This window comes from Macaca mulatta, chromosome 9, assembly GCF_049350105.2.
Source record: "Macaca mulatta isolate MMU2019108-1 chromosome 9, T2T-MMU8v2.0, whole genome shotgun sequence".
Classification (NCBI taxonomy): Eukaryota; Metazoa; Chordata; class Mammalia; order Primates; family Cercopithecidae; genus Macaca; species Macaca mulatta.
In genome coordinates, this window is record NC_133414.1 from 144,058,360 (window position 1) to 144,073,920 (window position 15,561).

Genomic DNA, 15,561 nt, shown 5'->3' on the forward strand with positions numbered 1-15,561 from the left:
TTAAATTATATAAAGGAATTCTGATGTCATGCCATCCACTTCCTCCAGAAGTGACTGCTTCCAAGGTAGTATCAACAGAGATCTTTACAAATGACAGTGTTAGATTTCACACCCGAATGACGCGTGGAAAGATGAAACACCAAGGCCTGGGCAGGCAGCCTTTCTAAAAAGCTTGCTGTAGGAAAGATAATATCAAAATAGGGACCAGTCCTGGTTTCATCAAGAAGCTATTATGATGTCTGATTTGAAACCATATGTAAATACAGTAATCTGAAGGATTTGGCAAAGATTTATTTATTTTTTCCCCATTTCCAGTCTTTTAAAGTAGACACAGATTTGCTTAGAATAAAGCTGATTTTAAAAGCACACACAAGTTGGGCACAAAGGAGAGGATTAAATTCACCAATGCAGAGTGATAAAGAGGAAAAGACACTGAGCAGGTGCCTTCAGCAGAAAACTGATCATCCAAGGTGATTACCTAATGATCGGAGACTTAATTCCTTATACTGCAAAAGCAAGAAGAGTTTAGTGTATGAACGGTACAGCTGAGTTTGTAGCTCTCTCTTGGTTTCTGTTGATTACGAACAATTAGCATAGTTATGTATAATCTTTAGTAGACAACCTGCATCCATTTAAATTAAATAATACTTTCTACAATAGTGTGATATATAAGGCCACAATATTTATTTTGGACAAACCCCTTAAAGTAGCGATTTTATTATCAATGTTATTCATTCTTTTGAAATATAAAGTACTTCAACTGAATTAAGGTTGCAGATAATTTTTAAAATACAACATACATCATGAATAGGATATTAAAATTATATTCAGGTATTTATATCTAATATCCAAATTCACTACCAAATTTTTACAATAGATATTAATCAGTCTGACATGCTTATTAATTGACCTCATAGGTATAATTATAGATCAACATGATTTTAGTGTCTGTTGTTTTGTTTTACTAAATTAGGAACGCAGCATTTACAGAACAAATAAACACAAGTGACGCGGCCACCCCAGGATCTAACAGCTCTTCAGTGAGCTGCGTTGCAAGCTCAGAAGTAATCCCACTAATGAACCAAGTCAGACTCCAGTTCTTCATCAAAAGGTGCTGGTGGAGGTTGTCAGACGCCTTCCAATATAGATCCTTAACAGAAAAAGTAATCAGTAGTTAATGTATCTTGTGATTCCCAGGAGATTGTGTTACAGCTGAAACAGGGTAGCTCACTGTGGTTAGAGCTTATGCAAGGGACTGGTGATTTTATATCCATTATAAAAATTTTGTAATGAATCTATCTGTAATCTTTTACCGAGTGTTTTATCAATATGTATTTTGTATTAATTAGAAAACATCAGATTGTATTCTTGCCTAGAAGGATCACCAAACTGAAACGCTGTTTCCAGACAGAAAGCTGCTTTGTTCCAACTCAGTGCTGGGGGAAGTCACCTACCAGGGCAAGATGGTGTTGCCAGTTCATCGCCACCAGCCTCACCAAGGTCAACTGCTTAAAAATGAAGCCCCTGCCCTCACGTGGTTTAAATTCGGTCGTGGGAAAGATGCAGGAGGGTCGGCAAGAGAGGCTCGCTCCAGCTGACCAGCGGGCATCACTCCAGGAGGGAGGAGGATGGGTCTCCAGGAAAGGGGGCAGAATCGGAAGCCTGGCTGGCCTGGCCTGTGGGCAGTAGTGGGGTGAGCACTGTGAGCACAGACCTTGCTGCAGCAGCTTTCGGGGGCAGATTTTATAGTGCGGTTCCGGACCTATGGGCGGTAGTGCGGTGGGTACTGTGAGCACAGACAGTGCTGGCCTATGGGCAGTGGTGCGGTGGGTACTGTGAGCACAGACAGTGCTGGCCTATGGGCAGTGGTGCGGTGGGTACTGTGAGCACAGACAGTGCTGGCCTATGGGCAGTGGTGCGGTGGGTACTGTGAGCACAGACAGTGCTGGCCTATGGGCAGTGGTGCGGTGGGTACTGTGAGCACAGACAGTGCTGGCCTATGGGCAGTGGTGCGGTGGGCACTGTGGGCACAGACCATGCTGCAGCAGCTTTCGGGGCAGATTTTATAGTGCGGTTCTGGAAAGCTGCTGAGGGGGTGTGGGTCGCCAGTGGCAGTATCAGGCTCTGAAAACCTGAGCAGGACGGAGGACGTAGTTGGGAAGCAGTGGCTGCAGAAACCCATCCTGAAAGGAAGGGCTAAACCTCGTATTTAAAATGAGGATCCTGAGGCCTTGCCCCCGGAGTCTGCTTGACAGTTCTGGAAAAGGCTCCAGAAAGCAAACTGCCTGGTGATGCTGATGCAGTCTGTGGGTCTGACTCCAAAAAGCACTGGCAGAAATAAAGGTGACGGGGGTGGACGTGAGAATGTGTACAAGAGCTAGGAGAAAGCCGTACACATGGGAGGGCAAGGTGGAGACATGGCAGCACTCAGGCCCCGGCCCAGGAAACTCAGTGGCTTTTATCCCGTTTCCTTCGACCCCAGATGTGAGCCCTCTGGCCAACGGAAGCCACCTGCCCCCAGTGGCATTCCAGTCTTCCCAGTCTGTCTGATACACAGCAGCCATAGAACACTGTTTGCACACCAGGACTAGACCCCTCCTCCCCACTGAGAGAGGGTGGGACCAGCCCTAGGAGGAGCGGTTTTGGCTTCCCGCTCTGGCTCTTCACCACTGCTGCAGCTAAAGCTCTTGAGAATCCACAGTGGCACCTGCCTGCTCTCTGTGTTTTCTGCAGAATTAGTTAGTATAAGAAGCCAGAAAAGGTCAGGCATGGTGGTTCACACCTGTAATCCCAGCACTGTGGAGGCCGAGGTGAGCGATCACTTGAGTGCGAGATCAGCCTGGGCAACATGGCGAAACCCCGTCTCTACTAAAAATACAAAAATTAACCAGGCGTGGTGGTGGGCACCTGTAATCCCAGCTACTCAGGAGGCTGAGGCAGGAGAGTCGCTTGAACCTGGGAGGCAGAGTTTGCAGTGAACCGAGATCACGCCACTGCACTCCAGCCTGGGCAACAAGAGCGAAACTCAAGCCAGAAAAATCGGAGACCGCACTGGTTTCTTTATTGCTGAGAGTTAAGTAGAACAACAGTCCGGTCCTGGAGGAAGTACAGCAAGTAACTGAGGCCCTCCATCTACAGCAGACGGCTGGGGGCGTCCCCACCATGCAGTACTACGCAGAAATGAGACTGCTTTTAACTACACACAGGACAAAGGTCAGACATAAGAATCCCTGCTGTGACTCCATTTATATACAGTGAGCAACAGGCAGACTCGTCCATGCCCGACAGCACTACAGGGCGCCTGTGCTGGGGCCTTTTGGGGCTGCAGGCTGGTGGTTTCTTGACCTAAACAGTGACTGTGGGTGTGTTTGCGAAAATGCACCAAGCTGTAACTGATGAGCCGGACTTCAGGAAATAGTTTACGAATGAATCACCGTGACCCAGAACTGCCCCACGACATGCCATGGCGGGAGTCACAGAGTCACATCACCTACCCCAATCCGATGGCCAGCAAATGAGAGAGCAGCAGAGACGGAAGGAAAACTTTCAGAAACTCTGCAGAGAATATGCCCCCTTTCTTCATGACGCTCGTGTTCCTCATGCTGAGGGTGGCCGTGCGCTTCGGGTGTTTAAAGAGGAACTCCCTGAGGCGGGAAGAAACGTGTCAGCCGATGTGTCCTCTGTCAAGGGGAGCCCCCGTGACACTGAGAACACACTCACTTGGGGGGAATATTTTCCGGCCGACTTGACCAATCCCATATCCAGTCTGAGTTTTTCTTCAAGATGCTTTCAACTTCTTTCCTTCTCTCAATATCATCTTCCTCAGACTAAGATAAAGTCGATGTTAAATGCCGATTAACGCACCACACATGACACCCACCTCCCACCCGAGCTTCACAGCCGCAGGCTCCATTCAAGAGCCCAAAGGCACATGTCACTGCCCCGGACTGTGGTCCAAGGGGAGTCCTGGGGCTGGGGGCCTTCCCCGGGCCGTACCGCACTCCCGGCTCCCGGCTCGCTCGCCTCCTCCAGGTACAGATCACCTCGGGGGAGTCCCACCCAGGGCATAAATACATCTGGTTCACTGTGAGATGCTGGGGTACTGACAGCGGCAAACACTGTCCTAGGGAAGTCACGTGACATGAGGGCAAAGATGGTGACTGCAGCACTGGTTATAACAAAAGAAAATGAAAACAGCCGAAAATGGCTCAAAACAGGGACATGACGAAGGAAACGGACACTGGATAGTGAGCAGGTTTACAAGATGCTTCCGGGAAAAGCAGGAGGGAAAAGGCAGAAATGTACACACAACCACGGCTGCGGCCAAATCCTCAGAATTATATAACAGCACGAAACATTAAAGAGGACTTTAAATCCGAGAGTCTCAGTGTTCTCTACTTTTTTGCATTTTCAGAATTCTGTACCTGAACATCTAATTCCTTTTAAAACTAAGGGGAAATTTTTGTTTTAAAACAGTGAAAATGGCAATACCCTGTCTCAAAAAAAAAGAAATAAAATTGAAAATCAGAATATAGCTCCCCAAACCCACCAAACATCTGGGTATACCCAAGCTGGATATAGCCCCATGTGCCGAGGAGCAGGCCGCACGCTCTGGGGTGCACCCACACATCCACAGCCAGGGCTCCCGGGGCTCCCAAAATCATGCTGCGCTCTGGAACCCCCAGAGTGGGGCCAGGGGGATGTCCCTGAGAAGGCCTGGGTAACAGGGACTCCTTGTTTCCTTGGTGAAGGAAGCCTTGAGGGAAGCTAGCACTGAAGAGCCAGCTACTAATCCTGCCTGGAAGGCCATGCTTCCTCACAGAGCTTCCAAAATACAGAACACGGTCCGTCGTTCAAGTTCTCACCATCGACAAACACCCAAGAAAACATTTATCGCGCATCTCGTCTGCAACAAGGTAAGTAAGGCACTACCAGATATAACTGAGCAAGACAGTACTGATCACTGCCTCGAACCCTATCTGCGAAGGGAGAATGATAGTAAACCAAGGCAATAACCCCAAGGCACACTTTTTCCTCTAAGACTCCGTTTTCACAACAATGCTGAATGACGGCATGTAAAGCCCATTATCTGTTACCATTAGAAAAGTCATCTCAGGCTGGACATGCAGTCTCACACCTATAGTCCCAGGATTTTGGGAGGATCACTTGAGCCCTGGAGTTCAAGATCAGCCTGGGCAACACAGGGAGACCCCGTCTCTACAAAAAACTTTTTTAAAAAAGATGATCTTACACTAAATTACCAGGTTGAGGCCGGGCACGGTGGCTCACGCCTGTAATCCCAGCACTTTGGGAGGCCGAGACGGGCGGATCACGAGGTCAGGAGATCGAGACCATCCTGGCTAACACGGTGAAACCCCGTCTCTACTAAAAAAAATACAAAAAAACTAGCCGGGCGAGGTGGCGGGCGCCTGTAGTCCCAGCTACTCGGGAGGCTGAGGCAGGAGAATGGCGTAAACCCGGGAGGCGGAGCTTGCAGTGAGCTGAGATCCGGCCACTGCACTCCAGCGTGGGCGACAGAGCCAGACTCCATCTCAAAAAAAAAAAAAAAAAAAAAATTACCAGGTTGATCAGCCACTAATGCTGCACTGCTCAGGCACCAGTTAGCTCAGGACTAATGCTAGGAAAGGCACAGGGTGTAATTTCCAGCAGGCAGTGACAATGTCTAATGAGGAGGACACCTCAGAGTCACAGCCACAGTGACCGAATGGCCTCGAATGGCCCCGCGGGTAACGCCTGAGTCCCACACAGCATGCAAGTGTTAAAACCCACTCACTGTCCAACCAACAACCACAAGGAAAGACCAGCCAGTAGCTGGCTCACTGCCACCCTTTCCAGTGGTCCCTCCCTCCTCTCTAGGCTGCAGCCACCAGGGAGCCCTTCCTCCTTTCCGGTGTATTCCTGATGGCAGGCAGGGGCGGGAGGCCCCCACTGCCTGTCCCACTCGGCGCCGCCCCCGCTCAGCTGAGTGTCCAGCCCGTGTGCTTGTGGACTTTTTTTTTTTTTTTTTTTTTAAGACAGGAGACACCCTTAAAGCCCGACTTTTCTCTGAGGTGTTCAATTACATTTTAAACCATTTCCTGTACAAACAGATCACAAATACTTATAACTCGCATTCTTCTTCCAGCTTACCTGTGAGCTGTTTTTCTCTCCAATGCTATGGGTATCTGTTTCAGAAGCTCTGTTAGTATCTTGTGGTGTCTGTGAGCGAGGTGGGCTTGGCAATGTGAATAGAATGAGAAAAACAGAACATCATGTGAACATTCTATCATTAGAAGCTCAAACCCCAAAGGCCTCCAGCCGCCTCCGTGATGAGGGGCTCTAGCCAGTGTGCGTCTTCCCTTCCACCCAGCACCAGCCAGAGCCAAACTACTCCTCAGCCCTGTCGGCTGAGCCCAACAGGAGTTAGCTAGCCAGTCTTCAGAGAAGAGGCGGGGGGAGGCAGCTGGCGAGCGGCTGGCTTTGTCACCTGCCGCCTTCACGGTCTGTTGCGCAGTTCTCAAGGGCACGCGACCTTTGACCACTCAGCCACTCTACCCTGGAGTCACTCAGAAGTGCTGCTACCCAGGAACCACTCCTGCGACCACGGCCCTGCTGAGGCACGTGAGTGCGTTTCTCAGAGCGGAGTTCATGGCTGTTCTGCTGCCTACTGGCGACTTGAACATGGCTCCCCACAGACTAAGTCCCAGGACGCTGCATCCCCAAAGAGGGCAGCAGGAGCCACTCCCGAACGCGGCCTGAGGGGAACAGCAGCCCCCTGTCCTAGAGGTGACTGTCACCCACTGAAGACCATCAGCACTGTAACGCATACGCTTGCTGGCGTGCACCTACCTGTCACAGTGAGAACTCTTGGAGCTACTCCGTCCAGACTCATGCTGTGCGTCCAGCAGTATTTTTTCCATGTCACCATTATAAATAGAAACCGAGGCTGGAACGCTGCTGCCGTTTCCATTATTGCTAAAGTGCAATTCCACCCAGGAGCCTGGTGGGAACAAAAAAAGGGGCACAGATGGAATTTTCTACCCACTCTGGAATCTGGTCTTAATATCTAACCAGCCTGCCCCTCCATTTCCAAGAGGTAGCCATGGTGACACGCCAGGAACCATCCCTTAACCCCACCTTGAAGACATCCCTCTGCCCACTCGTGTGGCAGTGACTGTCTACGCACACACTCCCTGGGTACGGGAAGGAAGCCTCCTGGGGCTGAGACCACATATCTGTCCATGTCTTGCAGTCCGTTTATACCAAGCCAATGTCCAGGAACTCTGCTGAGTCGCCAGAATCCAATTAGAATGCTTTCTTGCAGTGAGCTTCTCTAAGAAAAAGGCTATTATTTGGAAAAAGGGGTCTTAAAAAAATAATGTCAACATAAGCTTAAGGGATTTAAAGTTTTCTTTAAAAGGTTTGACCTCTATTTTCTGTTTCTTTTAGAGACGGAGTCTCACTTTGTCACCCAGGCTGGAGTGCAGCGGCACAATGAAGGCTCACTATAATCTCAAACTCCTGGGTTCAAGCCATCTTCTAGCTGACGCCTCCGGAATAGCTGGAACTACAGGCATGTACCACTACTCCTGGCTATTTTTTTTTAGGAGATGGGGTCTCGCTATGTTGCCCAGGCTGGTCTCGAACTTCTGGGCCCAAGCAATCTTCTCACCTCGGCCTCCCAATGTGCTGGGATTACAGGTGTGAGCCACCATGCCCAGCCTCTATTACTTGTATTTTGTGGCTTACTTTGCATGTATTTAATTTCTAACAATGTTAAACACGATTTTACAAGTTTGCTAGCCATCTGGATAGCATCTTTTTTGAACTGGTTCTTCAAATCTCTCATTCTTTTCTATTATCTGTCTTATTTGTGGGCATCCAGCAGTATTTTTTCCTTGTCACCATTATAAATAGAAACTGAGGCTGGAACGCTGCTCCCGTTCCCTTACTGCTAAAAGTGCAATTCTGGGATAATTCTGTACTCTAGATATGCATTTTTCTGGGATAATTCTGTACTCTAGATATGCATTTTTCTGCATATTTAAATGCGTTGCAAGTAACTTTCACTTGGTAGCTTGTTCTTTTCACTTATCATGCCTTCTGATGTACAGAAGTTCTTGATTTTACTTCAGTCAAATGTAGCAGTCCCTTCCTGAGCTATTCTGTTCTGTTCTGTTATTTTCACATAGCTCTACTGTTATGACATTCACATTTCGATCCAAAATCTATGTGGATTAATTTTTCCACTGATGTGATACGGATGCCCCATTTATTGCAGGCAGCTCCCACCTCGCCTCCGCTCTGGGCTGCTTCCTTTGTCAGACATGAAGCGTGCACATAGGCACACGTCTATTTCTGGGCCCAGGATAATTTCTCTACTTTGTGTCATAGGTTTATTTATTTAAAGCAAATCTGGTAAAAGCTTCCTCTGGTAGCGTATGGAGGATGGAGTGCAGTGGGAGGAAAGTGCAGGTCACAAAAGATGGAGAAACTTACGGAGGAGAACAATGGAATTATCTCATTTTGCAGTCACTATAATTTGAGTAAGTAGAATAATCACCCTGAGCTGCTGACTGTCCTTAAACCAACACAGCACTACCAACACCATGCTATTAGAGGGAACGGAGCAGCCTCTTCATCTGTCATGTTCACTGGAAGCAAAGGCAGGTGTTCAGCTTTCCACACACACTAGGCATCTCTCCTGAAAGAGGCCTGGCCCAGCCTCAATACGCCACTTGTTGCTGAGTATATTTCATATTAACTAGAAAAAAGCAAGCCGAAGGCCCAGGAAAGAAATGTGGATTTGCAACTTATACCATCAAACAGCCTCCAGTAAGTTGCTAACGAAATGATCACACAGATTTTCTTTTTTTTTCTTTTTTTTTTTTTTGAGGCGGAGTCTCGTTCTGTCACCCAGGCTGCAGTGCAGTGGCCGGATCTCAGCTCGCTGCAAGCTCCGCCTTCCGGGTTTACACCATTCTCCTGCCTCAGCCTCCCAAGTAGCTGGGACTACAGGCACCCGCCACCTCGCCCGGCTAGTTTTTTGTATTTTTTAGTAGAGACAGGGTTTCACCGTGTTAGCCAAGATGGTCTCGATCTCCTGACCTCGTGATCCGCCCGTCTCGGCCTCCCAAAGTGCTAGGATTACAGGCTTGAGCCACCGCGCCCGGCCGCGATCACACAGATTTTCTTTTTTTTTTTTTGAGACGGAGTCTCGCTCTGTCGCCCAGGTTGGAGTGCAGTGGCCAGATCTCAGCTCACTGCAAGCTCCACCTCCCAGGTTTACGCCATTCTCCTGCCTCAGCCTCCTGAGTAGCTGGGACTACAGGCGCCCGCCAACCTCGCCCGGCTAGTTTTTTGTATTTTTAGTAGAGACGGGGTTTCACCGTGTTCGCCAGGATGGTCTCGATCTCCTGACCTCGTGATCCGCCCGTCTCGGCCTCCCAAAGTGCTGGGATTACAGGCTTGAGCCACCGCGCCCGGCACACAGATTTTCAAATTAACACGTGACTGTTCTCTTTGGCCTCTCACGCTGCCTCATGTCCTGGCCCGCAAGCAGCACATCCCTTAATACAAAGGCAGGCCAGGCTCTGTCTTGGAGCCTGGAGCTCACTGCAGGAGAAAGGCCCAGGCCAGTCTGCCCCACACTCTGGCAGAGGCTACACGGTGCCTTCCGAGATGGATAGACCACACCATTCCTGAAACCGCTCATCTGACTAGACAGTATTGCCAAAGTGTTGTTCAGATATCTGACGATATGGAACACAAATGGAGCTTGAAGCTTGAAGGTGTCCCTTCTCCGATGCCACTCTTAACATCAAATGTGGGACACCAAGTCACCACCACCGGGGTGTCCAACGATTCAATTCCATTCTGACTATCTACCTAGACTTAGTGTCGAGCCCACAAGACTGTTCCCACAGATGCAAGTGGAGAATGGGGTGTCCAGGTTACCCACATTTTTGCCAGTCCCTCTACCTACTCAGGGGATCCCACACACCCCCCTCAGGTTCAATAATTTGCTACAACTCATAGAACTCAGAAAAACATTTTACTTTATCAATTTACCAGAAACAATTACAGAGGAGCCAAATGGAAATGACATACAGCCCAGATCCCCACCTACCCCACATGTCCCAACCCTAACCCCAACCACGCTCTCGAGACGAGACACCCACATACCCCACATCCCAACCCTAACCCTAACCAGACCCCCCTACCCCACACACCCCAACCCTAACCCCAACCATGCTACCCGTACCTCATGGCTCCCCCATCTCCATCTCCAGTCCCCTCCCCTCCTAGGAGGGGCTTCCCTGGGAATTTCTACCTCAAATAACTAGCCTGGGGCCGCCCTCGAACCACTGTATTAGCAATGTATTCTGAAGGGGCTCCTTACAACTCACACCAAAAATGGTGAACCAAGGAGCACTTTTGGAGCACACTGCTGACAGGGTGACTATGAATAACACACACACTGGTCAGGCTGCTCTGCCTATGGAGTTGCCACCCTTTTATTTTACTTTCTTAATAAACGTGCTTAAGACACTTATTGGCACAGTGGCACACGCCCGTAATCCCAGCACTTTGGGAGGCTGAGGCAGGCGGGATCACTGAGGTCAGAAGTTGGAGACCAGCCTGACCAACATGGTGAAACCCCGTCTCTACTAAAAATACAAAATTAGCTGGGCGTGTTGGGTGCCTGTAATCCCAGCTACTCGGGAGGCTGATGCAGAAGAATCGCTTGAACCCAGGAGGTGGAGATTGCAGTGAGGCGAGACCTGCCACTGCACTCCAGCCTGGGCAACAAGAGTGAAACTCTGTCTCCGGGGGGAGACACTTACTGCTCAGGAAATCCCAGGGGTTGAGGTGCTCTGCACCTGGAAGTAGGGTCAAGACCAAACACATATGTATCTATCACATAAGTGGCAAGCTGAAGACGATAGGGAGAGGAAGATAAAGTGGAGACAAGTGTATCTCTGTCTTCGTCTCTCTGTGCTACTGTAACAGAATCCCACAGACTAAGTGATTTACCAACAGAAATTGATCTCCGTTCTAGAGGCTGGGAAGTCCAAGATCCAGGCACCAACATCTGGTGTCGGGGGAGGGCCTTCCTGCCCCATCCCTTCAATGAGGGCACAGAGGGACCTACCTCCTTCCATCCAGCCCCTCAGAGCACTAATCCCATTCACTAGAGAGGAGCCCCCATGGCCAAGCCACCTCTTAAAGGTCCACCTTTTACTACCATACCACGGGCAACATGGGGAGGACATATTCAAACCAAAGCAGTGCTTTTTAAAAATCGCCCCAGAAAAGATCCTAAAAATCCAGGAAACAAAAAAAACCCATTCCGGATTGTCTATGGCTAATGACTTTGGGCCCAAAAGCTGTATTCCCAGGAATGATTTACTAAGGGACAGGAGTTTTATTATTAACCTACAGCAACGGGGTAGGAAAGGCACTTCCTGGAGAATGCAGCATGCTGTGTATCTACTCACATGTTACAGTTCTCCACTCAGATCATTCACCTTTTCAAAGAAAGATGGGGAGTGAGGTTGCTTAATGACCTTAGAAAACCTGCTCATAATCACAAGTAGTTTACTTCAAATAACTGTAGCATAATTAGGCCCCAGAAAGAAAGGTGCTGCTGTGGCTGCTGCAACAAAAGCCCTCCTTCCTAATCTCATTTTACCTCCCTCTCCTTAGGTTCCTCCCCCTCCTTACTTAGTTATAATTTACAGTGCTAACAAGACACACAGCCAGTAAGTCTTACCTCCCTTCTATATCAAGGCAGATGAGATTTTGAAAAGCCTAGACTATATTTACATCACATTACAAAAAGAAAACTGATAGGTCTATCTCAGAGACAGAAAACACTCCAACAAGAGTTCTTAATCCATGTCTTATTCTCGCTTTATGTAAAAAAAAAGAAAAGAAAAGAAAAGAAAATCATCTGACATTCAGCTTCTCTAGGTGCCCAAAGCAGTTCTCTCTCCAGTGACAGACTCCGGGGAATGCCTTCGATTCACTGCCCTCTGTATGTCCCCAGGGCAACTCCCTGGGTCCCATTCTTCAACATGGATTCACTGGCCACAGCCATGAGCCCCACGTGGAGTAAACACAGGGCCAAGTTCTCAAGGCCACCCTATGCCCTAACCTGGGATGACAATCTCAACTCTGGCTGTGAAGGGAGAATCACCTGTGGTATTTTTTCATTGTTTTCCAAAAACCCAGCCTCAGCCCACTCTGAAAGTGACTATTTGGGATGCTGGGGTGGAATCCAGAAAATAGACTGAAAAAGCTCTGGGATAAATGTCAGAAGAGAGGGAGGCAGCATCCCAGAAAAAAAGCCTTAAGCAGAGGCGCTGTGAACCCCAGAGGGAACTAGCACCCCCAAAACCATACAAAGGGCTTCTTCCCCAGAGGAGGTGGGCTCTAAGAAATTGCTGTTTTTACCTTTAAAGCTTCTCAGGTTAGTGTGGAGAGGAACAAAAGTGACTTGCCTGACAAAATATTTCAAGCATCAGGTCAGCCCGGTAGGTAAATCAGGTCCCTGGCTTCTAACGGCTCACTTCCCTCAACCTTCCCCCCTTGCCAGGCTCTCCTCCAGGACCCTGGCCTATGGCACGCAGCCTCAGGCATCTGGGCTCCAGGTATCCCACTGGTGCTTAATGCAGAGTCCTTGGCTTCTCCTTAAGTTGCCAGCCTTATCTTTCACTCCACCTCTAGAACCTCATTGTGACCATCTATGAAATGCAGGTCTTGGACAAGAATCTAGATGTCTGCAACCCCTTCAGGTCTCAAAGCGCACAATGCTACAATTCCGCTCCAAAATAAGTGGAAGCATCTTTTCCCCTATTACAACTTTACCCATGGTGAGTTGCCTCTGACAAGAGAACCATCTGCCAGTTGCAGACACAGCAGTAGGTGAAGAGCTGAGGGCTTGGATCATTAAATACGGAAGCTCCAGAGTAAATGGGCAAGCAGTTTACTGAACTGATGCCCTCCTGGTGAAGACAGTGGGTCCTTCAAGGAAGTGACGCCAAGCAACCGTGACCCGGTCTCATCACAGAATCCTACCTCTCCTGCATGTCAGCAGTGACATGCCTAGGAGAAAAAGCCAAGTTCTCGGCTGCAGTGAGCTTGATAATGATTGTGCTACTGCCCTCCAGCCTGGGCGACAAAGTAAGACTGGGCTCGTAAAAAATAAAGAGGAAAAAAAGGACGAATACGAGCATCCTGCGGGTCAACAACAATAGCCAGAATGATCAAGAGATAGAAAGGAACGGAATCAGCCCATTTTGCCGTCAACTCCTCAGGAAAAGCAGCTGGCCCCAGAGGGTACAGGCAGAGAGAGTGCTCGCTGCTTCCATCTGTGGGTCTGGCTGCAAGGCTCCCACAGTTCTCTGTTCCGAGGTAAACAAGGGGCAGTGAAATCAGAGGGGCAGAGGTGAGCGCTGCCTGGGCGAGCCACCGCTCCGCGCCGGATTTGCAGGCGGCTGGAGCCCGCGGGACAGGCCAACCCCGCCCACGCCGAGCCCACGGTGGCCCCGTCCTGACGCGCGGACACTCAGGGCGGCCCAAGGAATCGCCTACATGGGATCCACCCCGCGGGTAACTATCCTTTTACAGAATAAACAAAACAGAAAAACAAAAATCTCGCAACTCCGGCGCTGGCCGTCTTGCACTGCCAATGACTCAGCAGCCTGTGTAAGTTACATACTGGAGAGAGGACTGAGCCACCCCGGGGCCCCCTCCACCTCCCAGCGCCCAGATCCCCAGCCAGGCAGTGAAACGCACAATGTCAGGAGTAACACAACCGGAAAATGGGTGATTTTATGGCAAAGAGTTTATAAAAACATCCCTTGGATTTTATAACAAAAGTCAGGAAAACACCCCTTAATATATTCCAAAATAGTAATAACCAATGTTTAAATTTCAAGAGGAAAAATCCGAATTACAGGATTTTTAAAAATATGGTTCTAGGGCAGGCGCGGTGGCTCAGACCTATTAATTCCAGCACTTTGGGAGGCCGAGGCGGGAGGATCGCTTGAGCCCAGTTCAGACCAGCCTGGGCAACACAGACCCCGTCTCTTAAAAAAAAAAAAAAAAAAAAAAAAAAAAAAAAAAAAAAAATGGTTGTAGTGTTCAAATATATATATATTTAATATATTACAGTAACTAAGTCCTGCCTAGTAAAATTTTTTTTTGTAATAAAATTAGCAACTCACTGAATTTATGTGATACATGGTTTTAAAAAATCTCAATGAAGATTAAAAGTTCACAGTCAGAGGTTTCCGCAGCCCGTTCCCAAGCTTATTTACATGCTAATTTTGCTTAGTAAACTCTGGCTTCAGAGAACACAAAGGTCAGCTGCCACCAGGTCCCTCCTCCCAGGCTTGGGCCCTAGGGACCCTGGGAAGGCGGCTTCAATGTCCGCTTCCCTGAGCAAATGCTGTCTGGACTCTGACGCGGACCCTCCGGGTGGGGAGGGTCTCCACGCCACCTGGCTGTGCGTGGGGCAAGTCCTGCACCCCGGGCCTGCGTTTCCCGCTGCGCGAACGCATGGTCTTGCGAATCTAGCCAAGGGCACAGGGCGAGCCTCTACTCGGGCATTAAGCAGCCTGTAACGACTGAGTGCGGCACTGGCAGCGTCCTTGTGCTTGTGTTTTCTTAACCCGTAAGTAATTTAAAGCTTTGTTTTGGAACGACCCTCTAGTAGAACTGGAACATGCCCATTAAATGCCATATTTTAAAAACACTGTAACCCCCTCCCATCTCCGCCTTCACCCTTCAGGAAATCCTAAATCACCACGGATATAAACATTAATAACAAAATTAAAGCACATAACAGTCCACTGGCCACGCCTTGGTGTTTGGTCGTTAAAACCAATACGGGTCTGAACTACAGACCGCGGAGGGCAACGTGGACTTTGAGGCTTCTCGGACCAACTGCGAGACGCAGATTCACCTCCAGGTGGAATTCCAACTTGGCGGAGCTGGAGAATCGGGGCTTTCCCGTGCGGTCCGACCCGGGTCCAAGCCAACCCCCGCCCGAGCGGCGAGGCCGCGAACCCCGGGCAGTACGTGGGGTCCCCATGCCCCGGGCTCCGCACGCCCGCAGGAGGGGTGGGCACGGGAGGGGCGGGTGGCGCAGCCTCGCACGGCCCGCGATGTCCCCCAGGCCTCCCGGGCAACCTCCCTTGGCGCCCCCTCGGCCTCCCTCTGGCCTTCCTCCAGGCTTCCCCCCGCGCCCCCTGGCTCCCGCGCCGCCTCCCCGGCCTCACCCTGCAGGCTCTCCTCCTGCATGCCGGGCGCTCCGTTCTGCGACATGGCGCCGGAGGGCGACTGCGGCGATGGGAATCCGCGCCGGGCTGCGGGCTGCGGACTGCGATTCAGCTGCGGGCGCTGGGAAAGCGGAGCGCCGCGGCCAGCTGCGCTCCTGGACTGAGCCCAGCCCCGCCGCCCGGCGGGAGGAACTCACAGGGCGGGGCGGGGCCAGGCGGATCTGCGGCCGCGTCGCCCATTGGCCGCGACGCGGGGCCTGCGCGTGCGCAC

General features: G+C 50.0%; 1 protein-coding gene across 1 annotated transcript; it reads right to left on the reverse strand.

Annotated features, from left to right (window-relative positions):
- Positions 1–271: 271 nt before the first annotated feature.
- BNIP3 (BCL2 interacting protein 3) lies at positions 272–15,452 on the reverse strand. Its single transcript, XM_015148471.3, has 6 exons — positions 15,291–15,452; positions 6,850–7,000; positions 6,151–6,235; positions 3,721–3,827; positions 3,495–3,644; positions 272–1,150 (listed from the first exon to the last, which is right to left on the reverse strand). The coding sequence occupies exons 1-6, from the start codon at positions 15,334–15,336 to the stop codon at positions 1,105–1,107; spliced, it is 585 nt and encodes a 194-aa protein (XP_015003957.2). The 5' UTR covers positions 15,337–15,452; the 3' UTR covers positions 272–1,104.
- Between the last annotated feature and the right edge of the window lie 109 nt (positions 15,453–15,561).

Bases quoted from the DNA above. Each gene is read 5' to 3' on its own strand.
- BNIP3 (XM_015148471.3), bottom strand. From the start codon at position 15,336: ATGTCGCAGAACGGAGCGCCCGGCATGCAGGAGGAGAGCCTGCAGG. The intron at 6,236-6,849 runs GTAGGTGCACGC...CACATTGCCAAG, and splicing joins AAGAGTTCTCACTGTGACAG to CCCACCTCGCTCACAGACAC. The intron at 1,151-3,494 runs GTAGGTGATGTG...TTTTCTGTTAAG, and splicing joins TTGCTGGCCATCGGATTGGG to GATCTATATTGGAAGGCGTC.